Source organism: Mobula birostris, chromosome 23, assembly GCF_030028105.1.
Source record: "Mobula birostris isolate sMobBir1 chromosome 23, sMobBir1.hap1, whole genome shotgun sequence".
NCBI lineage: Eukaryota > Metazoa > Chordata > Chondrichthyes > Myliobatiformes > Myliobatidae > Mobula > Mobula birostris.
The window spans coordinates 63,110,814-63,137,915 of record NC_092392.1 but is presented as its reverse complement, the minus strand read 5'-3'; the positions used below and the strand labels follow the sequence as shown (position 1 = coordinate 63,137,915).

The window sequence follows — 27,102 nt, the reverse complement described above, 5'->3', positions numbered from 1 at the left end:
ATCAGTGTGTCCATCATTACTCCCAGTACAGTGTCCATCACTGTGTCCATCATTACTCCCAGTACAGTGTCCATCACTGTGTGTCCATCCTTACTCCCAGTAGTGTCCATCACTGCGTGTCCACCATTACTCCCAGTACAGTCCATCACTGTGTATCCATCATTACTCCCAGTACAGTGTCCATCACTGTGTGTCCATCAGTTCTCCCAGTACAGTCCATGACTGTGTCCATCATTTCTCCCAGTACAGTCTCCATCACTGTGTGTCCATCATTACTTCCAGTACAGTCCATCACTGTGTGTCCATCATTACTCCCAGTACAGTGTCCATCACTGTATGTCCACTATTACTCCCAGTACAGTGTCCATCACTGTGTGTCCATCATTACTCCCAGTACAGTGTCCATCACTGTGTGTCCATCATTACTCCCAGTACAGTGTCCATCACTGTGTGTCCATCATTACTCCCAGTACAGTCCATCACTGTGTGTCCATCTTTACTCCCAGTACAGTCCATCACTGTATGTCCATCATTACTCCCAGTACGGAGTCCATCACTGTGTGTCCATCTTTACTCCCAGTGCAGTCCATCAGTGTGTCCATCATTACTCCCAGTACAGTGTCCATCACTGTGTCCATCATTACTCCCAGTACAGTGTCCATCCTTACTCCCAGTAGTGTCCATCACTGCGTGTCCACCATTACTCCCAGTACAGTCCATGACTGTGTCCATCATTACTCCCAGTACAGTGTCCATCACTGTGTGTCCATCAGTTCTCCCAGTACAGTCCATGACTGTGTCCATCATTACTCCCAGTACAGTCTCCATCACTGTGTGTCCATCATTACTTCCAGTACAGTCCATCACTGTGTGTCCATCATTACTCCCAGTACAGTGTCAATCACTGTGTGTCCACTATTACTCCCAGTACAGTCCAACACTGTGTCCATCATTACTCCCAGTATAGTCCATCACTGTGTCCATCATTACTCCCAGTACAGTGTCCATCACTGTGTATCCATCATTACTCCCAGTACAGTCCATCAGTGTGTCCATCATTACTCCCAGTACAGTGTCCATCACTGTGTGTCCATCATTACTCCCAGTACAGTGTCCAACACTGTGTGTCCATCATTACTCCCAGTACAGTGTCCATCACTGTGTCCATCATTACTCCCAGTACAGTGTCCAACACTGTGTGTCCATCATTACTCCCAGTACAGTGTCCAACACTGTGTGTCCATCATTACTCCCAGTACAGTGTCCAACACTGTGTGTCCATTATTACTCCCAGTACAGTTTCCATCATTGTGTGTCCATCATTACTCCCAGTACAGTGTCCATCACTGTGTCCATCATTACTCCCAGTACAGTGTCCAACACTGTGTATCCATCATTACTCCCAGTACAGTCCATCAGTGTGTCCATCATTACTCCCAGTACAGTGTCCATCACTGTGTCCATCATTACTCCCAGTACAGTGTCCATCACTGTGTGTCCATCATTACTCCCAGTACGGTGTCCATCACTGTGTGTCCATCTTTACTCCCAGTACAGTCCATCACTGTATGTCCATCATTACTCCCAGTACAGTGTCCATCACTGTGTGTCCATCATTACTCCCAGTACAGTCCATCACTGTGTGTCCATCATTACTCCCAGTACAGTCCATCACTGTATGTCCATCCTTACTCCCAGTACAGTGTCCATCACTGTATGTCCATCCTTACTCCCAGTACAGTGTCCAACACTGTGTGTCCATCATTACTCCCAGTACAGTCCATCACTGTATGTCCATCCTTACTCCCAGTACAGTGTCCAACACTGTGTGTTAACTGACTTGTGTAACCGTGTTTCCATCACTGGCACGTTGACCAGTGTGACCGTGTTGTGGTCACTAACACACTGACTGGTGTGACTGTGTCGCCGCCATGTAACACGCTGGCTGGTGTCACACTGCCACTGTCACTAACACACTGACCTGTCACTATCCCCTGCAATGGGACTGACTAATCCTGAGAGTCTGTCCTGAGGAATATCTGGGAGACCATGAGGGGTGATGGGGTGGGTCTTCTGTGCTCTGTTGTTGCTGACGTGGATCAGCGTTCTTGAGGCTGCCCTACAGGACCGTGAGGCAGCAGCGATGGAAACCTCAGCCCCACCACACTGTTACAGGATGTCTGATACAGAGACACAAACCTGGCTTCCAGCAGGTGGTCATTTGTAAAAATTCCCATTTACCGCACTGATTGCCTGTGTGATGATATGGATGAGGGGAGAGTTTGGTGCAGAGCTGTACGCCAGCTGGCCTGTGAGGTTCCAGCCTTTGGGGCTAGTCCATCAGCACAGTCAGAGGCGAGGGGGTTGGGAGAGTGGTGTTCCTGTAGCTGCTGGGGTGGACACACATTCACCTTAATCGCTTGTGCCTCTTTGGCCGCTGTGTTCACCGCTTGCTCCTCCGCTTCCACCACCCACTTTACCACCTCCACCTCCTGCGTCCCCTTGGTGATGGCAGACAGCAGCTCCTCTGTTTCCTGGCCTTGCTGCATTAACAATGGCTTCGGCCCGGTCAGCTCCTCCTGCATTAGCACGATCTGGGTCAAGACAAATCACAGTGCTGAGCCCTGGCTAATAGTCTGGCCAAAGGGAACCGCCAGGGGTACAGGGAAAGTCACAGTCTTTGTTCCTACATGTGGGACTCACATTTAAGCTCACAGGGTTGAAAAGTTTCTGAAGGATCTGAGGGGCATGTTTTTCCATGCAGAGGGTGTATAGAACGAGCTATCAGAGGATGTGGTGGAGGCAAATGCAATGTTTAAGCCACTTCGACAGTTACATGGCAAGGAATGGATTGGAGGAATTGGGCCAACGGCATCCTTCTCCAGCTCCTGTCCGCCCCTTTCCCAATCCCCACGATCCCTCTGCCTCCCCCTCCGAGGACGATAAAAACCAAGACTACTATATGCCTTAAAGACAAGTCTGAACCCAACAGCAAGACCATTGGGAGACCTCCAATACCCATGCACAAAGCATGGTTATCTCACCAATTTTGACAACCTGCTAAGTTTGCCGGGATTGGGAAGGTTTCACATTTGTGCTTTCTCTACAAATAGAAAAGTGAACTTTGGGAAATACATGGAGCAGAGGATAGAAAATGGAGGATACATGGACAGAAAAATGCAGGAATGAAGGGTTAGGTTAAAGGTTAGCAGAACATTGTGGGCTGAAGGGCCTGTAGTGTTCTATGTTCTGTGTTGATCGGTAAGAAAATCCTCTGATCAGAACTGTCCAAACTGAAGAGGTGTAGGAACTGCTCTCTGTGCTCACTGTAAGCACCTGATATGCCTCAGCCCAATTTTCAACAACCGGATCACCTCAAAGCAGGTCACTGTAGCCAAATGTCATATGCAGAATATTTGCTGGTCTCTGAGAGATTATTGGAAGAAACTCTTTACCGGGGTCAGCAGTTCATTCTTGTATTTAAGCCATAAATAGGTATCCTGACATATTTTGTTGAGTGGCAAACAGGAGTTGTGTATCACACAAGCAATTTAAAAATCCTTGATGCACTTGTAGGGTGCCAGGTCTGCTGACCATAGCAGGCTGCAGGGATGTGAGCTGTGCTGAGTGTCAGAGACGCTTCAAGGTGATTTAGACAACTTGTGTGAGTGGGGAAATGCTTGGTAAATAAATGTGAAAGTCATTCACTGCATTCAGAAAACTACCAGGTAATATGTGATTTAATCAGTGATGGGTTGGGAGATGTGCACCGAGTGTCCTTGTGCTTCAGTCACTGAAGGCTGACAGAGTTTAGCAGGCAGCTAAGAAAGCCTGTGGACTTCACTGTACTATCCCTTTGAGTGCAGGATCTAGGATATTGTGACCGGGTCCTGAATTACCCCTACGAACTGTGCTCGATTACCCCTATGAACTGTGCTTTTGAAAAGGAAGAGTTATTTAACACCGATATCTTGTTTTGAAAAGAGAGAGAGAAAGAAAGAGAGAGAGAGATGAAGGCTAACTTTTGGACTGTCACTTTAAGGCACTGGGAGTAACTTTTGGATTTCTGCTGAGTTTGGAGAAAGAGAGCACTGAGCAGCTCATAAGTCGCTATGGTGACTGTGGGCGGTGTTATTTGATGGACAATCGATGTTATGATTTTTTTCGGCAGTGTGGTTATACTCCCAAGGACATTTGCCTGCTTGTACATTTCTTACACAGACAAAGGAAGGAGGAGTTATTTGAATGACAGTTGGTACTCAGTACAGTAAGATAAGTAGGAGGTCAGATTATATCGACCTCAGGCACATGTTTTGGACACTGAATGAGCTTTGTTGTGCCCACAGGAAAAAGTGGGTTTTTGGAGGATCGATCAGTGGCTCTTGCAGTGAGAAAAGGGATTGACCAGTGGGGAGTTGTCCATGTGTGCAACCCTTGCCTGAGTCGATAGCTCCACCACAGAAAAACGGTCCCCTTTGTTGTGGTCACAGTTGGTGACTTTTAAAGGATTTTGGAGGACAACGGGAAGATCGACGGCGTCAACTCACCTGAAGACTCAAATCTCTCCCTCTTTCTCTCTCCATCACTACTCAACTCAATACCACAAACTGAATTTAACTTTACTCATCATCGTAAGACTGTATCTTTTTACCCCCAGACTTGAAGAAGCTTGGTTTTTCACATATATTTCCACACTTAATGATTTACTTACTTATATATAGTCATTGCTAACCTGTTTGATTTATCTGCATTTGTATTACTGTATTGCGTAGTTACTAATAAATATTATTATATTAGTAGCAATACTGGACTCCAAAGTGCTTTTCATCTCTGCTGGTTCTTTATTCCCCTCAAGGGGTATGTGACAAAATATTGTTCCCATTAACCTGATTGTTCCCGTTAACCTGGGCCCTGGTGAGTCTACAGCAATGGTACGGTGTGCTGGATATGTAAAAACAAGTACATCTGCCCAGACAGGGTGCAGGGCAAGTCAGAAGACTGGTCCCTGGGGTATAATGAGGATGGACTGGGTAGATTGCACCTGTCACATGCAACGAGAAGAGCTCTCATTGAAACATGCAAAGTTCAGGCCAGGCTCTTCAGGCTGGACATAGAGAGGGTGCTCCCTTGGCTAGTGAGGGTAGAGCCAGGGTCACAGTCCGAAGGGACCAAGGTGAGGTGGGAATATCTTCAACCTGAAGGTGGTGTTCCTGGTGTTCCCCACCGCACAGGCAGTTGGAGGACAGGATGCTGAAAAAATGTGGGAAAGAACTTCTGAGTGTGAGTGTGTGTGCGTGTGTGCGTGCGTGCATGTGAATGTGCATGTGTGTGTGCGTGCCTGTGTGTCCGTATGTGCGTGCATGTGTGTATGCATGTGCGTGCATGTACGTGTGTGTGTGAATGTGTGCGTGCATGTGTGTGCGCGTGTGAATGTGCATGTGTGCATGCGAGTGTGTGCGTGTGTGTGTGCGCGCACCTAACCATATGCATATGCTGTGTGTCTGCCTGAGTGTGGTTTGTGTCTGTGTCCATAGTGCATGTGCATGCGTGGTCTCTGTGTATCTATGTAAGTGTATGAGTGAGTGTGTGTGAGTGAGTGTGAGTATGTGTGTATGAGTGAGTATGATTGTGTGTGTATGAGTGCGTGTGTATGTGTGAGTGTGTATGAGTGAGTGTGTTTGAGTGTGAGTGTGTGTGAGTGTGTGAGTATGAGTGCGTGTGTGTTGGAGTGAGTATGAATTTGTGTGTAAGAGTGTGTGTCTGAGTGTGTGTGTATGTCTGAGTGTGTATGATTGGGTATGAGTGTCTGCATGTATGAGTGAGTGTGAGTGTGTGTGTATGAGTGCATATGTGTGAGTGTGTGTGTATGCGTGTATGTATGAGTGAGTGAGTGTGTATGAGTGAGTATGAGTGTGTTATTGTGTATGAGTGAGTGTGAGGGTCTGTGTATGAGTGAGGATGAGTTTGTGTATATGAGTGAGTATGAGTGTGCGTATGAGTGAGTATGTGCATGAGTATGAGTGTGTGTATATGAATGAGTATGAGTGTGGGTGTGTGTATGAGCATGTGTGAATATGAGTGTGTGTGAATGTGAGTGAGTGTGTATGAGTGTGTTTGAGAATGAGTGTGCGGGTGTATGAGTGTGCGGGTGTATGAGCATGTGCGATTATGAGTGAGTGTGTGTATGGGTGAGAGTGTGTGTATGAGTGAGAATGTGTGTATGAGTGAGTGGGTGTGTATGAGTGAGAGTGAGTGTGTGTGTATGAGTGAGAGTGTGTGTATGAGCATGTGCGATTATGAGTGAGTGTGTGTATGGGTGAGAGTGTGTGTATGAGTGAGAATGTGTGTATGAGTGAGTGGGTGTGTATGAGTGAGAGTGTGTGTATGAGCATGTGCGATTATGAGTGAGTGTGTGTATGAGTGAGTGTGAGTGTGTGTGCATGAGTATGTGCGATTAAGAATGAGTGTGTGTGTATGAGTGAGGGTTGTATTGAGAGCATCCTGAGCAGCTGCATCACTGCCTGGTTTGGAAATTGCACCATCTCGGATCACAAGACCCTGCAATGGATAGTGAGGTCAGCTGAGAAGATCATCAGGGTTTCTCTTCCTGCCATTACAAACACTTACACCACACACTGCATCCGTAAAGCAAACAGCATTATGAAGGACCCCAAGCACCCCTCATACAAGCTCTTCTCCCTCCTGCCATCTGGCAAAAGGCACTGAAGCATTTGGGCTCTCACAACCAGACTATGTAACAGTTTCTTCCCCCAAGCCATCAGACTCCTCAATACCCAGAGCCTGGACTGACACCAACCTATTGCGCTCTACTGTGCCTATTGTCTTGTTTATTATTTATTGTAATGCCTGCACTGTTTTGTGCACTTTATGCAGTCCTGGATAGGACTGTAGTCTTGTGTAGTTTTTGTGTTTTTTCTTACGTAGTTCAGTGTAGTTTTTGTATTGCTCATGTAGCACCATGGTCCTGGAAACATAGTTTCATTTTTACTATGTTCTGTACCAGCAGTTATGGTTGAAATGACAATAAAAAGTGGCTTGACTTGATTTGACTTGAGTGTGTGTGTAAGAGTGAGTGTGAGTGTGTTTGTATGAGTGTGTGTGGATGCAACAGACACAGAAACTACAACGCGTCCCCTGCCTTGGTGTTTATGACCTTCTATTGGTCGTTCTCCCACCTCCCCCTTCCCCTCACTCAGCCGCAAGATGATGTTGTCCCATTGAGAGTTGAGAGGGTTAGTGCAGAGGTAAGAAAGCACTGGAAAAGATGAAGGGGCAGCAGAGTGAGCTGGGTTCATCAAGAGAGTTAGTGATGCTGTGTATGTGGAGAAGGTATAATTCAGAGGTGAGTGAAATCCGACAGTTTAGAGGCAGGGGAAGGATGGTGTGAGACTGAAGGTTGCAATGGTAGGTCAGCTGTTCAACAGTGCTGAGATTGCAATGATCCCACTGGCAAGGTGAAATGCCATTCTCTGAGCTTCCCCTCAGCTTTACCGGGGTGAAGAGAATGAAGATCGTTCCCTCAGGAAACTGGGAGATCAGGGCCACGCAATGCAAACTAAAGTTCGAGTTTTATTTCCATCTCTCACCTGTACTGGGTGAAGTGGATTACTGCTGAATACCCAGCAGGCCTCAGCAGCAACCCAGTAGAACCAGCAGATGGATATTTGAGACATTGTCTGGGGTGACCTTTCCACAGAAGTGAATGATCATGGCTCAATTGGTTTAATTCCTGCAAATCAAAGAGACTGACCATCTGGTCTGCTCTAACTGCAATGAACATCAAGAGAGATTTCACTTAAATTTACCTGAGAGGCTGCAAAATCCAGCTTCTCCAATCCAACCATGTATCTGTTCTTGTTGGTTAATAGCTCCAGTCTTTTCGTTTCCAGCAGAGTTTTAAAGATTTTAATTAATTCCAGGTCGGAGGATGGTGTGACGTAAGTTCTCCTCTGAAGAGAGTTGTAAAATCTGAAGAGGTTGTACATTGGAACGTTACTGGAAATACTGTGGTAGGAAATCAGAAACAACAGATCAAACTTGTTTCACCCCCATGTGCCCTGCTGCTTGGGGAGGGTCTGTACAGCAGTGGCAAACCTGTTTCAGGCCGTATGCCCAAACTGGGGATAATCTTCTCAAAAATTCTCTTGTGGGCCATGGTAATTTTGAGCAAAGATTATAAATGATCTTAATTAATAACAATAATCATGGATTTGTTTAAGGAAATAGGATGTATCCTGTAGAAAATTTACATAAGACTATTCATTGTTTTACTATTAATAAAACTATAACAGAGACAGACTGAAATTAATGAAGCATTTTAGAAAATCTGCTCAAAAATTAATATTACCTTTTTACAAGACAATTGAAAAATAACATAAACAATATTGTTATCGTAACCATTGACTATCTTTTACTATGAGATGAACTCTTAACCTCACAATCTACCTCGTTATGATCTTGTGTTTTATTGTTTTCCTGCACTGCCCTTTCTCTGTAGCTGTTACACTCGCCCTTTCTCTGTAGCCGTTACACTTTATTCTGTATTCTGTTATTGCTTTACTTTGTTCTACCTCAATACTCTGATCTGCAGGAACAGTATGCAAGAGAAGTTTCTCACTGTGTCTCAGTACATGTGACAATATTAAACCAATTCCAACACACGAAATGTTGGGTCTGTGGGGGATGTGATACCACTCCCTCCCCTAGTCCTGGCATTTGTGTTTAATATCTCATATCCTGTATTCTCTGAACTTCTGTAGCAGCACAACTGTTAAAAGAATGAAAGGAATCACTCATTCATAGGCAAACAGAAAGACAACCCCAATGAAATGAATAATACCAACAATGAAACTGGATTAAACACACCTTTCAGACAGGCCAGTGGCAGACTGATGGAAGTGTTTACACATGAAGACAGCTTCACCATGCACTTCCTGAGACATCTCCACTTCATCCAGAAAATGACTGGCCACCTTCTCCAGCGCATCTTCAGGCCAAGCCTACAGGATGGAACAGCATTGGGATTCATAGGTGTACAGTCAGGTGTGGGTGGACACAGACAGTGAGACACTGAGACTCAGACAGTGAGACACTGAGGCTCAGACGGTGAGCTACAGAGACTCAGAGACTCAGATGGTGAGACACTGAGGCTCAGATGGTGAGCCACATAGACACAGAGACTCAGACAGTGAGATACTGAGACTCAGACGGTGAGATACAGAGACTCAGAGACTTAGATGGTGAGACACACAGACTCAGACGGTGAGACACACAGACTCAGATAGTGAGAAGCAGAGATTCAGATGGTGAGAAACAGAGATTCGGACGGTGAGAAACAGAGATCCGGACGGTGAGACACAGAGACTCAGACGCTGTGACACAGACTCAGACGGTGTGACACACAGACTCAGACGGTGTGACACAGAGACTCAAACGCTGTGACACAGACTCAGACAGTGTGACACAGACTCAGGCAGTGTGACACAGAGACTCAGATGGTGAATCACTTAGGGACTCAGAGGGTAAGGCATTGAAGGACACTGGCAGTAGAGTTTAGGAGGCTGAGGGGTGACATGTTACCAGTATCTAAAATTACAAGCATAGGCAGCGTAGACAGGCATCTGAAATAGAGGGCATACACTGAAGGTTAGAGGGTGGAGGTTTAAATGGGAGCGGGGAGTAAATTTTTCACAGAAAGAATAATTGATGTTCTAGAATGAGCTGCCAGAGGAAGTGGAGGAGACAGGAACATTAACAACACTAAAGGGGCAACTAAGCATGATCAAGGCATTGAGAGATGCGGAATTCATGCAGGCAAGTGAGTTTAGCATACACTCAGTGGCCAGTTTATTAGGTACACCCGCTTGTTAAGCAAAGATCTAATCAGCCAAACACGCGGCAGCAACTCAATGCGGTAGAGCATGCGGACATGGTCAAGAGGTTCAGTTGTAGTTCAGATCAAACATCAGAATGGGGAAGAAATGTGATTTCAGTGTCTTTGACAATGGAGTGCTGGCTGGTGCCAGACTGGTGGTTTGAGTATCTCAGAAACTGCTGATAACCTGGGGTTTTCACGCAGCAGACTCTCGAGTTTACAGAGAATGGAGCGAAAAACAACACAAAAACATCCAGTGAGCAGCAGTTCTGTGGGTGAAAATGCCTTGTTACTGAGAGAGATCTGAGGAGAAAGGCCAAGCTGGTTCAAGCTTACAGGAAGGTGACAGTAACTCAAATAACCATGTTTTCAACAGTGATGTGCAGAAAACCATCTCTAAGAGCCCAACATATCGATCCTTGATATGGATTGGGTACAGCAGCAGAAGACCAGGAACATACCCTCGTTCCCCCTGCACCTAATACCGTGGCCACTGAGTGTATATAGGGATGATGGCCAGTACGGATGGGGTGCGCCGAAGGGCCTGTTACACATCTCTGTGACCCTGAGACACAGCGAGATACGGACAGTCACAGACTTTCACAGAGAGCTGGCAGTTGCGCCCAGCCACCCTTTCCCCTTGCGTTCTGTGGTTACCTGAAAACAGTCAATGGTGCAGCAGTTAATCAGAGTGGGAAACTGTCGCAGGCGGGTGCGGAAAGCCTCTCCAATGGAACTGAAGGCCAGCATCAGGTGGAAGTTCTGCTGTACACGCTCCATGAACCGGCTGTAGGTGTCCATGTGGGTAGCGTCCTCTTTCATTTTCTGTGTGGTCATGAGCTGTCTCACCTGCCGGATAATGACACAACGTACCCCACTGAGATCAGACCTGGTCCACTTACACGTGGCAGGTGGACGTGGGACAGGATTTGCCTTTCAGGAACATGGGACTTCTCAAGATCACCATACACACCGCCACCCACGTTAGGAGTGTGGTCAGCTGTGTGATAGCCATGACATACAGTATTTAACAGTACAGTATCCATGTCCACAATTCTGTGGGACTGTGGCATGATTTCTTGTTCTCTCACTCTACCCCTTAATATCTGCAAATCTCCATAAGGTATGTACTCAATAACTCAACTCCACAGTTCTCCAGGGAGAGCATGTTCCAGGAGAAATTCCTCCCCACTCCAGTGGAAAAGGGTGATCCCTGAAACCGTCTCTCCTGCACTCTCTCTACTGCTGCCAATTCCTTCCAATATTGCGGTGACTAGAAATGTATACAGTTCTCCAAACGTGGTGTAACCAATGCTCTGTACAATGATCACATGACATCCCAACTCTTAAACTCAATGCCTCAGTCTAGGAAGGGTTAGGGTTAGCATACAATGACCCCTTTCATTACTCTTCCCAGCTATGCTGCCACTTTCAGTGAGGTATGGACTGACCCCACGGTCTCTCTGTACTGCTGAAATCCTAGTGTCTCTGCCATTTACTCTATATTTCCCTCACTAGGTAGCTTCTTCTAAAATCCTTACACTCAGTGGCCATTTTGTTAGGTACACCTGTTCACTTGCTCGTTAATGTAAATACTTAATCAGAGAATCCTGTGGCACGCAGACATGGTCAAGATATTCAGTTGTTGTTCAGACCAACGTCAGAACTGGGGAGAAATGTGATCTAACTAACTTCAACCACGGAGTGATTGTTGGTGCCAGACGAGGTGGTTTGAATATTTTAGAAACTGCTGATCTCCTGAGATTTCCAGGCACAACAGTCTCTCTAGAGTTTACAGAGAATGGTGTGAAAAACAAAAAAAAAGCCTAACATCCAATAAGTGGCAGTTCAGTGGGAGAAAACACCTTATTAATGAGAGAGGTTAGGGGAGAATGGCCAGACTGGTTCAAGCTGAAAGCAATGGTGTTCAGAATACACAAGACATCGAACTTTGAGGTGGATGGGCTACAGCAACAGAAGACCATGAACAGACAGTACCGTCAATGAGCACTGTATTAGGTACAGGAAGTACCTAATAAAGAGACCATTTAGTGTATACAAGGTGTCTGTGAATCCACCAGTCGCTGGAGACTGAAGATGACTTGTCTTGGGGTTACAAGACTGCATATGGATGGGTAGGACGGAGGGAGAAACAGGGCTTGTTGCACTGTTGTTGCTTTAATTGGTATGTTCTGCTTTGTTGTCTTCTATTACTCTGCTGAGCATTGTGGGCATGCGATGTTGCCACCGGAATGTGTGGCAACACTTATGGGCTGCCCCCAGCACATCCTTGGGTGTGTTGGTTGATAAAGCAAATGACACATTTCACTGTACGTTTCAATCTACATGTGATAAATAAATCTAAATCTAAATCCGAAGAGTTCTACTTAAGCTAACTTTCATGAACCCTTTTTGTCTTATATAACCATATAACAATTACAGCACGGAAACAGGCCATCTCGGCCCTTCTAGTCCGTGCCAAACTCTTACTCTCACCTAGTCCCACTGACCTGCACTCAGCCCATAACCCTTGATTCCTTTCCTGTCCATATAGCTATTCAATTTAACTTTAAACGACAACATCGTACCTTCCTCAACCACTTCTGTTTGAAGCTCATTCCACACAGCTACCACTCTCTGAGTAAAGAAGTTCTCCCTCATGTTACCCCTAAACTTTTGTCCTTTAACTCTCAACTCATGTCTTCAATGGAAAAAGCCTACCACGTCAACTCTATCAATCCCCCTCATAATTTTAAACACCTCTATCATGTCTCCTCTCATCCTCCTTCTCTCCAAAGAGTAAAACCCGAGCTCCCTCAATCTCTGATCATAATCCATACTCCCTAAACCAGGCAGCATCCTGGTGAATCTCCTCTGTACCCTTTCCAATGCTTCCACATCCTTCCTATAGTGAGGCGACCAGAACTGGACACAGTACTCCAAGTGTGGCCTAACCAGAGTTTTATAGAGCTTCATCATTACCTCGCTACTCTTAAACTCTATCCCTCGACTTATGAAAACTAACACCCCATAAGCTTTCTTAACTACCCTATCTACCTGTGAGACAACTTTCAGGGATCTGTGGACATGTACCCTCAGATCCCTCTGCTCCTCCACACTACCAATCCTAACTTCTTTCTTATCAATATGCCCTTTCAGAACTTGACTTCCCATCGTGCATACCTCATACTTGTCTGGATTAAACTCCACCTGCCAACACTCTGCCCAATTTACCAGCTTATCTATGTCATGTTGTACCATTCATTGCTGTATAAAACTCCACTAAGTAGTAGCCCTTGGTGGGGGTAAATTCCATTTGCCCAGCTTCCACTCTTGGTTCACCCACACTCTTTCTACCTGTTGGTCCCATCAACTCCTGGGCAGGTAAACACACTGAGCCGGGCCAGTGGAGGGGGAAGGTACATCTCAGTCCATTGGACGACTCTGAGAAGATACGGCAGCAGGATTCACCATCCTGGTCTATCCCCACCTCACCCCATCGGCAGGTCTCCTGGGCTGGAGTACGGGCTCTGACATGCCCCATCTCACCTGGTCAATTATCGCTTGCATTTCCTCCTTATCGAACAGGTTAGGAATATCTCCAGTACTCAGAATCATACTGATTATCAAGAATACATTTTTTTAGATATCTACAAGTTAGAAATTTCCTAAGTACCATACTTTCTTCCTTTCCAATGCTTCCTCCTACATACATTTTAGATACTATAATTAACCTTAATCCATGTCAGAAAGGTGCATCGGCTATTATTTATAATATTATTATGAAACTTAGGAAAGCTCCATTTGATAAGATTAGGTCAGATTGGGAACAAGAATTGGGATCTATTATTTCCGTGGATGACTGGGGGCAGATTTTACAATTAGTCAATACTTCCTCTATCTGTGCTAAACATTCCCTAATTCAATTTAAAGTTGTTCATAGAGCACATATGTCCAAAGATAAATTAGCTCGCTTTTATTCTCATATTAATCCTTTTTGTGATAGATGTCCAGGGCAGATAGCTTCTTTATCTCATATGTTTTGGTCTTGTCCTACTCTGGAAACTTTTTGGAGAGACATTTTTAATATTATTTCCAAGGTATTGAATATAGATATCTCTCCTCACCCTATTACTGCTATCTTTGGACTACCTAAAATTTCCAGTAATCTTTCTCCTTCAGCCCGTAGAATAAATGTTACTTTAATGACGAAAAGATGTATTTTACAACATTGGAAAGAGCTTAATGCTCCAACTACCTTTTTTTGGTTTCCTCAGACGATATTATGCTTGAATTTGGAGAAAATTAGAAGCAATCTTTATGACTCTTCATTTAAATTTGAACAGACCTGGAGATCTTTTATTCAATATTTTCATTTAATGTAATATATACCCTTCTTGTTTTTTTTTACTGTTTTTAATGGAGGTCGGGATTGAGGACGTGATTTTAAGTTTTTTAACTCTGTTTGGTTTCAAGTTAGCCCATTGCTTTGCTTTGCTTTTAGTTAGTTGCATGGTGGGTTTTTTTTGGGTTTTTTTTTCCTTTTCTCTATTGATATATATAAAAATTAGTATACTGTTATGTTACCTTGGTACGTTATGTTTAAATTACATTGTTTGTATTATTTTTTTTGTATTAATATCTCCTGTAATTTTATTATATTCTAACAGTGTATTAGTGCCTATATGGCTTACCTTTTTGTATACTTATTCAATAAAAAGATTTAAAAAGAAAGAATCATACTGATGTCCTCCAGAAAGGTTTCATCCTGAAAGGAAGCAAGATCACCAAAACACTTCACTGAGATGTCCTTCACATTTCATTATCAGCCCAGCCAGGGCTCTCGTTCAGGGGCTGGGCTGAGTTTGATCAATGGATGGACGTGACCTGGTGTGCGGCTGGAGTCACCCATAGCCCAGTCCAGGTTCCCTCCCCTAAAATCTGGTGTTACCACAATGCCATGGCTTTGGTTACCATCAGCAGCTGGTGTTTACCATGTTCTGAGTGTCTGACTCTGGATGAGGACATCTGCAGAATTGTAGGCATCATATGTTTAAGGGCATCCTCTGTGGTTGGAATTGGAATTGGTTTATGATTTTCACATAAGATTCACATGAGATTCAGTGAGAAACGTTTTGGATGCAGATCAGATTATTACACAGTGCATTGAGGTAGAACAAAGTAAAACAGTAACAATGCAGAATAACATGGAAACACAGAAAACCTACAGCACAATACAGGGACTTTGGCCCACAAAGCTGTGCCAAATGTGTCCCTACCTTAGAACTACCTAGGCTTTACCCATTTTTTGAAGCTTCATGCAGCCATCCAGGAGTCTCTCAAAAGACCCTATCGTTTCCGCCTCCACCACCCATTCCACACACTCACCACTCTCTGCGTAAAAAACTTAACCCTGACATCTCCTCTGTCCCTACTTCCAAGCACCTTAAAACTATGCCCTCTCGTGCTAACCATTTCAGCCCTGGGGAAAAGCCCCTGACTTGAAGACAGAAATGGTGAAATTATTATGGGGAACAAGGAAATGGCAGATGATCTGAACAGGTACTTTGGATCTGTCTTCACGAGGGAAGACACAAACAATCTCCCAGATGTAATAGTGGCCAGAGGACCTAGGGTAATGGAGGAACTGAAGGAAATTCGCATTAGGCAGAAAATGGTGTTGGGTAAACTGATGGGACTGAAGGCTGATAAATCCCCAGGGCCTGATGGTCTGCAACCTGGGTACTTAAGGAGGTGGCTCTAGAAATCGTGGACGCATTGGTAATCATTTTCCAATGTTCTATAGATTCAGGATCAGTTCCTGCGGATTGGAGGGTAGCTAATGTTATCCCACTTTTTAAGAAAGGAGGGAGAGAGAAAACAGGAAATTATAGACCAGTTAGTCTGACATCAGTGGTGGGGAAGATACTGGAGTCAATTATAAAAGATGAAATAGTGGCATATTTGGATAGCAGTAGCAGGATAGGTCCGAGTCAGCATGGATTTATGAAGGGGAAATCATGCTTGTCTAATCTTCTGGAATTTTTTGAGGATGTAACTATGAAAATGGACATGGGAAAGCCAGTGGATGTGGTGTATCTGGACTTTCAGAAAGCATTTGATAAGGTCCCACATAGGAGGTTAGTGGGCAAAATTAGAGCACATGGTATTGCGGGTAGGGTACTGACATGGATAGAAAATTGGTTGGCAGACAGGAAACAAAGAATAGGGGTTAACGGGTCCTTTTCAGAATGGCAGGCAGTGACTAGTGGGGTACCGCAAGGCTTGGTGCTGGGACTGCAGCTATTTACAACATATATTAATGATTTAGATGAAGGGATTAACATTAGAAAATTTGCAGATGACACAAAGCTGGGTGACAGTGTGAAATGTGAGGAGGATGTTATGAGAATGCAGGGTGACTTGGATAGGTTGGGTGAGTGGGCAGATGCAGTTTAATGTGGATAAATATGAGGTTATCCACTTTGGTGGCAAGAACAGGAAGGCAGATTACTACCTGAATGGTGTCAAATTAGGAAAAGGGGAAGTACAATGAGATCTGGGTGTCCTTGTTCATCAGTCACTGAAAGTAAGCATACAGGTACAGCAGACAGTGAAGAAAGCTAATGGCATGTTGGCCTTCATAACAAGGGGAGTTGAGTATAGGAGCAAAGAGGTCCTTCTGCAGTTGTACATGGCCCTGGTGAGACCCCACCTGGAGTATTGTGTGCAGTTTTGGTCTCCAAATTTGAGGAAGGATATTCTTGCTATGGAGGGAGTGCAGCGTAGGTTCACTGGGTTAATTCCAGGGGTGGCGGGAATGTCATATGTTGAAAGATTGGAGCGACTGGGCTTGTATACACTGGAATTTAGAAGGATGAGAGGGGATCTGATTGAAACATATAAGATTATTCAGGGATTGGACACGCTAGAGGCAGGAAACATGTTCCCGATGTTGGGGGAGTCCAGAACCAGAGGCCACAGTTTAAGAATAAGGGGTAGACCATTTAGAACGGAGCTGAGGAAAAACTTTTTCACATAGAGGGTTGTGGATCTGTGGAATGCTATGCCTCAGAAGGCAGTGGAGGCCAATTCTCTGGATTCTTTCAAGAAAGAGTTAGATAGAGCTCTTAAAGACAGCGGAGTCAAGGGATATTGGGAGAAGGCAGGAAGAGGGTACTGATTGTGGATGATCAGCCATGATCACAGTGAATGGCGGTGCTGGCTCAAAGGGCCGAATGGCCTACTCCTGCACCTATTGTCTATCCACACGATCAATGCCTCTCATTATCTTGAACATCTCTATCAGGTCACCTCTCATCCTCCGTCTCTCCAAGGTGAAAAGGCCAAGTTCACTCAACCTATTCTCATAAGGCATGTTCCCCAATCCAGGCAACATCCTTGTAAATCTCCTCTGCACCCTTTCTATGCTTTCCATGTCCTTCCCGTAGTGAGGCAACCAGAATTAAGCACAGTACTCTAAATGGAGTCTGACCAGGGTCCTATATAGCTGCAACATTAACTCTCGGCTCTTAAACTCAATCCCACAATTAATGAAGGCCAATGCACCGTATGTCTTCTTAACCACACAGTCAACCTGTGTAGCAGCTTTGAGTGTCCTATGGACTTGGACCCCAAGATCCCTCTGATCCTCCACACTGCCAAGAGTCTTACCATTAATACTATATTCTACTATCATATTTGACCTACCAAAATGAACCACCTCACACTTATCTGGGTTAAACTCCATCTGCCACTTCTCAGCCCAGTTTTGCATCCTATCAATGTTCTGTTGTAACCTCTGACAGCCTTCCACACTATCCATAACACCCCCAACATTTATATCATCAACAAATTTACTAACCCATCCCTCTACTTCCTTATCCAGGTCATTTATAAAAGTCACTAAGAGTAGGGATCCCAGAACAGATCCCTGAGGCATACCACTGGTCACCGACCTCCATGCAGAATATGATCCATCTACAACCACTCTGTCTTCTGTGGGCAAGCCAGTCCTGGATCCACAAAGCAATGTCCCCTTAGATCCCATGCCTCCTTACTTTCTCAATAAGCCTTGTATGGAGTACCTTATCAAATGACTTGCTAAAATCCATAGACACTACAACTACGGCTCTACCTTCATCAATGTGTTTCGTCACATCCTCAAAAAATTCAATCAGGCTGGTAAGGCACGACCTGCCTTTGACAAAGCCATGCTGACTATTCCTAATCATATTATGCCTCTCCAAATGTTCATAAATCCTCCATCAACTTACCAACCACTGAGGTAAGACTCACTGGCCTACAATTTCCTGGGCTATCCCTACTCCCTTTCTTGAATAAGGGAGCAACATCCGCAACCCTCCAATCCTCCGGAACCTCTCTTGTCCTCATTGATGATGCAAAGATCATCGCAAGAGGCTCAGCATAGTTGCAGGGGGATGGAAACCAGAGGGGCAAAACAGTTAGTTGAGAGGTTGAGGAGGTAGATTTTGGTCACTTTCCCCTAAGGGTTCTTTTACCTTAAGCTCCCTAATCAATTCTGGTTTATTGCACAACACCCAATCCAGAATAGCTGATCCTCCAGTGGGCTCAGCTACGAGCTGCTCTAAAAAGCCATCTCATAGGCACTCTAGAAATTCCCCCTCCTGTAATCCAGCACCAATCTGATTTTCCCAATCTACCTGCATATTGAAATCGCCCATGACTATTGTAACATCGCCCTTTTGGCATGCATTTTCCATTTCCCGTTGTAATTTGTAGTCAGTCAGTCAGCGGATGCCGTCCCGAATCCGGGGCTGGCGGCTATGCACCTCCATCTTCTTCGATCCTGCGCTCTTTTTCTGGCCTCAGCAAAACTCAACCCAGTCCATTGCCTCACATTATTGTACCAAGTGGTTCGCTGCCGTCCTCTTTCCCTCTTTCCTTCTGTCATCCCTTCCAATAACAATTTCTGCAGTCCACCACCTCTTAACAAGTGTCCGGCATATTTCAGCTTCCTTTTCTGCACATTCTTCAGCAACTCCTTTTCTCTCCTTGCTCTCTTCAACACTTCCATATTACTGACCTTCATCACCCATCTAATTTTCTGCATTCTCCTTAATCACCACATTTCAAATGCCTCTAGTCGTCGTTGTGCTTCCTTGCATAAGGTCCACGATTCAACTCCATACAACAGACTGCTCCAGACGTAGCATTTCCAAATTCTACAACGCAGCCCAAAGTCACACAGCACGTCACTCAGGCTCCAGTACGTTGATCTTGCAATCTCAATTCTTCGTCTAATTTCTGTATCACATTTCCCATCCTCTGTGACCATCTGTCCCAAGTACACAAACTTCTTGACTTGCTTATGCCTACGCCTTTAATTTTGATACTGATTTTGAGGACTTCGTTCTTCCGTGATACTACCATCATCTTCATCTTTGCAGCCTTTATTTCCATTCCAAATCGTTCACCTTCAGCATTTATCTTATCTACTATTCTGAGTAACTTGTCCTCAGTCTCGGCTAACAACACTGAATCATCTGCATACCTCAAGTTGTTCATATCACTCCACCAATTTGGACACCAGCTTCATCATTCAACACCCTGAAGATTACCTCTGAGTAAATGTTAAATAATAAAGGGGAGATAATGCAGCCCTGGCGAACCCCTTTTTGGATCTCAACTTCCAGTGAATTCCCACCAATAGTTCTTATTACTGCCTTCTGATGCCAGTACAGACTCGCAATCAGTCGAACATCTTTCCCATCCAGCCCCTATGAGTTCAGGCAATTGACCAGCTGTTCAAAATTGACTCAGTCAAAAGCTTTTTCATAATCCAGGAAGTACATGTAAATGTCTTTTTTTTTCTAGACCTCGTTCCACAATCATTCGCAAATTGAAAATCCCTTCACGGGTACCCTTACCCGGTATAAATCCGCTCTGGCACTCATTAATTTCATTAAGAACTGTCCTTTTTATTCTTCTTAGAAGTATTAATAACAAGATCTTGGAGGCATGACTTATAAGACTTATAGTTCTGAAGTCTGAGCATTTCGTACTCTTACTTTTCTTTGGGATCATGACAAACTCTGACACCACAAAATCTGTTGGCCACTTTCCTGTTGAGTAGATTGTATTGCAAAGCCTCATGATCTCCTCAACCTCCCAGTCACCAAGGCATTTCAACATTTCAGCTGTAATACCATTTACACCACAAGCTTTACCAGTTTTTAACTTTCCAATGGCTGCTCTTACTTCCACTACCAAAATTTCTGGACCTTCTGTGTACTTCTCACTTACTTGATCATTTCTAGCATCGTAGTACAATTTCCTAATGTATTCCATCTATCTGCTTGCCACCTTGTCATTCTCAAAGAGTATGTTCCAGTCCTTGTCTTGAATAATGCCAGTCCTTGATTGTTTCTTGTTCCTGTTGGTCATCTCTGCAATCTCCCTGTGCATATCCCTTGAATGATGCAACATGTCCATGGTCTCTATCTTTTCACACCATTTGATAAACCATTGTTCTTTGGCTTTTGCACATTCTGCTCATATTTGTTGGTCCAATTCCTTGTACTTAGATGTGTCCTTCTTGTGCTTCCTTCTCTCTCCCATGAGCTTCCAAGCCTGGATCCGTCATCCAGGCTTGTTTTGCTACGCGCCTTCTTTTGGGGAGACATTCTTCAGCTGCCATTTGCATACAGTCCTTCAGGTTTGACCACATGTTATCTGGTGTCTGCTCCATGTCTTCTACTCTCAGTCCTTTAAACCTATTTTGTACCGCTTCAGAAAATCTTTCACTATAATTGCTCTTCTTCAGTAAGTCGATATCCAGCCTGGCTTTCTTGGTTGCAGCCTTAATCTTTGTCTTTAGTGTAATCTTCACCCTAACAACCACCGGGTTGTGATCAGAGCCTATATCGGCACCTGGATAAGTCTTGGCCATCCTAATACTTCTCCTGAAGTGTTTCCTCACTTCAATATAGTCGATTTGTCTCCTTCCAGTATCCCCAGGCTTCTTCCAAGTGTATAGTTTTCGTTTGGGTAATTTGAACCATGTGTTTGCTACCATCAGCTCATACTGTTCACAAAATTGTATAAATCTTCCCCCCCTTTCATTTCTCTCATCTCAGCCACACTGACCAATGATATCCTATTATTTCACGTTGCCTACTCTGGCATTCAGATCTCCCATAACGAAAAGTACATCAGAGCTCTTTGTATTTTTAAAGCAGATTCTACGTCCTCATAAAACCATTCCACCTCTTCATCCTCATGCTCACCTGTTGGTGCACACACTTGGACTATCGTAACATCGAAAGGTTTTCCTTTTAATTTTACCATTATGACTCTATCAGATATGGGCCAAAACCCATTCATTGCATTGTAGATTTTCTTCGTCATAATAATTCCAACGCCATTGGCATGGCTCTCCCCTCCAGAGTATATCATCGCAAAATCATTCTTGTCAACTGTTCCAGCCTCTGTCCAACGGACTTCACTTACTCTCATAATATCCAGCTTCATTCTCAAGAATTGCATTATCAAGTTTCCGCGCTCGATACGTTGTTCGAACATTCCATGTCCCTATCCGTAAAATACTTCCCCTAGTTTTCAGTCTATCATCAGCCAGTGCCACACGTCCTTTCAGATTTGGTGTGCCGCCTTCATTCCCAACAGACCTACAATTCCCAAGGTCATTACCTTCTTCCTTGTGGCTATGTACATCAGAATCTCTTCTAAGTGCATAGCATACGATTCGTAAGAGGGAGATACGTGGTGAGGCTTTAATCTCTTCCACGGAAGATGGCCGTTGGCTCACAAGGAGCTCATCGGCCCTTTGTCAGGTCTTGTTTTTCAGTCCTGCTGGGTGTCCTCACCAGACTGAGTCCAGTGGGGGAGCCGGTTTAGTCGCCGCCACTCGACATGAACAGGTTGTACTGGATTACATGGTTACCAGTAGCAGGGATGTGATGGCTGTTTGCTCGCTCGGCTCCGAGGAGAGCTTCTATGTCGATGGCGTTGGTGTTTTCGGTCGGTCGTGCGCCGGGCGCTCACCTCCTGCTGAATCTCTCCGTTTGCCGCCTTATAAATAATAGCAGCAGCAGCCGCCCACCCACCAGCTTCAGCCGTTGAGCCTCGGCCCGCTCTCCTGAAGGATGGGAAACGCTGCAACCGCCAAAAAGAGCAACGAGATCGAGAGCGAACCTTTAGTTAGTAATTTGTAGACCACATCCTTACTACTGTTTGGGGGTCTGTATACAACTCCCATCAGTCTTTTGACTCTTGCAGTTCCTTAGATCTATCCACAATGACTCAACACCTTCTGACCCTATGTTATCTCTTTCTAATGATTTGATTTAATTTTTTACCAACAGACCAATGCCACCCCTCTGCCTTCATGCCTGTCCTTTTGATACAATGTGTATCCTTGGACATTGAGCTCCCAGCTGTAATCTTTCAGCCCTGACAAAGTGATGCTTACAACACCATACCTGCCAATCTGCAACTGTGCTACAAGTTCATCTACCTTGTTCCATATACTGCACGCATTCAAATACAACACCTTCAATGATTTTTGATTCTGTCCACCCTTTATGTAGCAACTCATCCTGTTGACCGCAATTTTGCCCTGTCAACAGCCTCTCCTCAATACACATCACCTCTGTTTGTAATCTAGCTACCTCATCTTCAGCACTATTATCTGCCTTTCCTATAATATTTCTTGCATTGAAATATAGGCAGCTCAGGACACTAGGCACACCATTCTCAACCTTTTGATTTCTAACCTTGTCTGAGGTCTTACCAACATCTGCCTCCACAACCTTTCCACTAACTGTTCTGGCACTCTGGTTCCCATCCCCCTGCAACTCTAATTTAAACCCCACTGTACAGCGTTAACAAACCTTCCCACTAGGATATTAGTCCCCTTCCAGTTCAGGGGAAAACCGTCCCTTCTGTACAGGTTCCACCTTCCCTGGAAGAGAGCCCAGTGATCCAAAAATCTTATGCCCTCCCTCCTACACCAAATCCTTAGCCATGTTTTAAACTATAATCTTCCCAGCTGTGGCCTCAAGAGCATGTGGCACGGGAGACCACTGAGATCACAACCCTGGAGGTCCTGCCCTTTAACTTAGCAACTAACGAAGGTTTTTTTTCAGAAATATAAAGAGGCAAAGCAAGGTGAGAGTGGATATTGGACCACTGGAAAATTACACTGGAGAGGTAGTAATTGGGACAAAGAAATGGTGGAGGAACTTAACAAGTATCTTGTGTCAGTCTTCATTAGAGATATGCTGGGTATTTGAGAGTGTCAGGGGACAGAATGAATGTAGTTGCTATTACTAAAGAGAAGGTGCTTGGGAAATTGAAAGATCTGAAGGAAGACGGACTACACACCAGGGTTCTGAAAGGGGTGGCTGAAGGGATTGTGGAAGGCATTAGTACTGATCATTCAAGAATCACTAGATTCTGGAATGGTTCTGGAGGACTGAAAAATTGCAAATATCACTCCACTCCTTAAGAAGGGAAGGAGGCAGAATAAAGGAAATTATAGACCAGTTAGACTGACTTCAGTGGTTGGGAAGATACTGCAGTCCATAATTAAGGATGAGGTTTCAGAGTACTTGGAGGAACATGATAAAAAGTGGCCGAAGTCATCATGGTTTCCTTATGGGGAAATCTTACCTGAAAAATCCTTTGAGGAAGTAACAGGCAGACTAGGCAAAGGAGAGGCAGTAGATGTGTACTTGAATTTTCAGAAGTCATTTGACAAGGTGCCACACATGAGGCTGCCTATCAAGATAAGAGCCCGTGGTATTTGTTACAACCACGGATTCGGCAGCACAGTCGATACGGCAATTGAGCTTGTGAATATGCACGTGTCAGCTAACTATTATTTCATTGTGATAGTATTTAACTCTATTCATTCCGTCATAGTACTTGTTGAGACTTGGACACAGCAACACTTTGCTGCCTGCATTCTGCCTTGCCTGAGAAATTGGACTGTCAAGCCAACTGACTCTGAAGACTAGCGGTATTCGTTTTATTCTTAGTTGTTCTTTTCAGTCGCAGTGTAGGCTTCGTTTTCTACTTGAGAGTTTTAGTTAATGGCCCTGTTTGGCCTGGCATTTATTGTTTTACATAAGAACATAAGAAATAGGAGCAGGAGTAGGCTATCCAGCCCATCGAGCCTGCCCCGCCATTCAATAAGGTCATGGCTGATCTGTCTGTAAACTCAGCTCCATCTACCTGCCTTTTCCCCATGACCCTCAATTTTCCTAAGAACCTATCTAACTGTACCTTAAATATATTTAGTGAAGAAGCCTCAACTGCTTCCCTGGGCAGAGAATTCCACAGATTCACCACTCTCTGGGAAAAGCAGTTTCTCCTCATCGCTGTCCCAAATCTTCTCCCCTGAATCTTGAGGCAATGTCCCCTAGTTCTAGTCTCACTTACCAATGGAAACAACTTTCCTACTTCTTTCTTAACTACCCCTTTCAAAATTTTGTATGTTTCCATAAGATCCCCTCTCATTCCTCTGAACTCCAGAGAGTATAGTCCCAGGCGACTCGATCTCTCCTCATAGGTTAAACCCTTCGTCTCTGGAATCAACCTGGTGAACCTCCTCTGCACTGCCTCCAAAGCCAGTAAATCCTTCCTCAAGTATGGAGACCAGTACTGCACACAGTATTCCAGGTGCAGCCTCACCGGTACCCTGTATAGTTGCAGCATGACCTCCCTGCTCTTGAATTCAATCCCTCTAGCAATGAAGGCCAACATTCCATTTGCTTTCTTAATAACCTGTTGTACCTGCAAGCCAACTTTTTACGATTCATGAACAAGCACTCCCAAGAACCTCTGCACAACAGCATGTTGCAATCTTTCACCATTTAAATAATAATCTGCTCTTCTATTATTCCTTTCAAAGTGGATGACCTCGCATTTACCAACGTTGTATTCCATCTGCCAAACATTGGCCCACTCACTTAACCTATCTATATCCCTCTGCAGACTCTTCACATCCTCTGTACAATTTGCTTTTCCACTCAGTTTAGTGTCATCAGCAAATTTTGCTACGATACACTCAGTCCCCTCTTCCAAATCATCAGTGTAAATGGTAAACAGCTGCGGGCCCAGCACCGACCCCTGCGGCACCCCACTCACTACTGACTGCCAACCGGAGAAACACCCATTTATGCCAACTGTCTGCCTTCTGTTGGTTAACCAATCCACTATCCATGTCAATACACTTCCTCGGACTCCATGCATTTATAAGTTTATACCCTATTTATAAGTTTCTTGTGCAGCACCTTATCGAATGCCTTCTGGAAATCCAAGTATACGACATCCACCTGTTCCCCTCTATCCACTGCACTCATTATGTTCTCAAAGAACTCCAGTAAGTTTGTCAAACAAGGCCTGCCCTTTCTGAATCTATGCTCTATCTGTCTAATGGAACCACCCCTTTCTAAATGTTCCACTATTTCTTCCTTAATGACAGCTTCAAGCATTTTCCCAACTACAGATGTTAAACTAACTGGTCCATAGTTACCCGTCTTTTGCCTACATCATTTTTAAAAAAGTGGTGTTACATTTGCTGTCTTCCAATCTGCCGGGACCTGCCCAAAGTCTAGAGAGTTTTGGTAAATGATTACCAACGTGTCTACTATAACCTCTGCCAATTCCCTCAGCACCCTGGGATGCATCTTTTCCCTTTAACATTGTTTGCATTAAAGTCTGTAAACAATTGACCTGCTTCAGTGTCTCTCTCTCTCCGCACCCCATCTTATCCGAAATGGGAGTGACAGCAAGTATCGACCACACGAACATAGACCTGGCAGAGAGAGGGCCACTGACCTTGGCCATGAGATTCGTTGGTCAGTGTGATTCGTCGAGGCAACAGCGCTCTGTTGGAATTCCTATGTTTCTGTTTCCATCGTGACAGAAGGATCTTGCCAAGTAATGGACCCAGCAAAGTTTGAATAGTGACGTTTTCACATTGGTGGTTTGAGGAGAGTCAGTGCATGTCCTAACTCTACATTCCAAGAGTCCCAAATCTACATACTGAGCTTCTTTAGTCTACATTGAGTTTCTCCGGTATCCATTACTAACTTTCTTTATTGTTTTCTTTTCCCTTTAACACTGTTTGCATTAAAGTCTGTGAACTATCAGTGTCTCTCACTCCGCACTTGGGCCATATCTGAACCGGAGGTGACAGTACTACAGAAAAGATACTAGCATGGATAGAAGATTGGCTGACTGACAGGACGCAAACAATCAGAATAAAGGAGACCTATTCTGGTTGGCTGCCATTGACTAGTGGTGTTCTGCAGTGGCTGGTATTTGGACTGCTTCTGTATTTGGACATTATATGTCAATGATTTGGATGTCGGAATAGATGGCTTTATGGCTAAGTTTACAGATGATACAAAGATAAGTGGAGGGGCAGGTAGCGTTAAGGAAACAGGGAGTCTACAGAAGGACAGACATAGAAACATAGAAAATAGGTGCAGGAGTAGGCCATTCGGCCCTTCGAGCCTGCACCGCCATTCAGTATGATCATGGCTGATCATCCAACTCAGAACCCTGTACCAGCCTTCCCTCCAAACCCCCTGATCCCTTTAGCCACAAGGGCCATATCTAACTCCCTCTTAAATATAGCCAATGAACTGGCCTCAACTGTTTCCTGTGGCAGAGAATTCCACAGATTCACCACTCCCTGTGTGAAGAAGTTTTTCCTAATCTCGGTCCTAAAAGGCTTCCCCTTTATCCTCAGACTGTGACCCCTCGTTCTGGACTTCCCCAACATCGGGAACAATCTTCCTGCAGACAGATTAGGAGAATGGGCAAAGGTGGCAGATGAAATATAGTGCAGGGAAGTGTATGGTCATGCACTTTGGTAGAAGGAATAAAGGTGTAGACTACTTTCTAAGTGGGAATAAATACAAAAAACTGAGATGCAAAGGGACTTCGAAGTTCTTGTGCAGGATTCCCAAAAGGTTAACTTGCAGGTTGAGTTGGTGGCAAGGAAGGAAAATGCAATGTTAGCATTCATTTTGAGAGGACTAGATTATAAGAGCAAGGATGTGATGCTGAGCATTGGTCAGACCACGCTTGGAGTACTGTGAGCATTTTTGGTCGCCTTATTTAAGAAAATATGTGCTGGCATTGGGGAGGGTCCAGAGGAGGTTCATGAGAATGATTTTGGAAATGAAAGG

At 44.5% G+C, this 27,102-nt stretch overlaps 1 protein-coding gene across 1 annotated transcript in view; it reads right to left on the bottom strand.

Annotated features, from left to right (window-relative positions):
• Positions 1-27,102, bottom strand: part of LOC140186818 (dynein axonemal heavy chain 3-like) — a 428,385-nt gene that overhangs the window by 134,641 nt on the left and 266,642 nt on the right. The window contains 6 exon segments of the mRNA XM_072241409.1: positions 2,412-2,594; positions 7,827-7,989; positions 8,887-9,020; positions 10,553-10,744; positions 13,445-13,514; positions 21,840-22,051. Of these exon segments, the coding sequence (XP_072097510.1) occupies positions 2,412-2,594; positions 7,827-7,989; positions 8,887-9,020; positions 10,553-10,744; positions 13,445-13,514; positions 21,840-22,051 (954 nt within the window).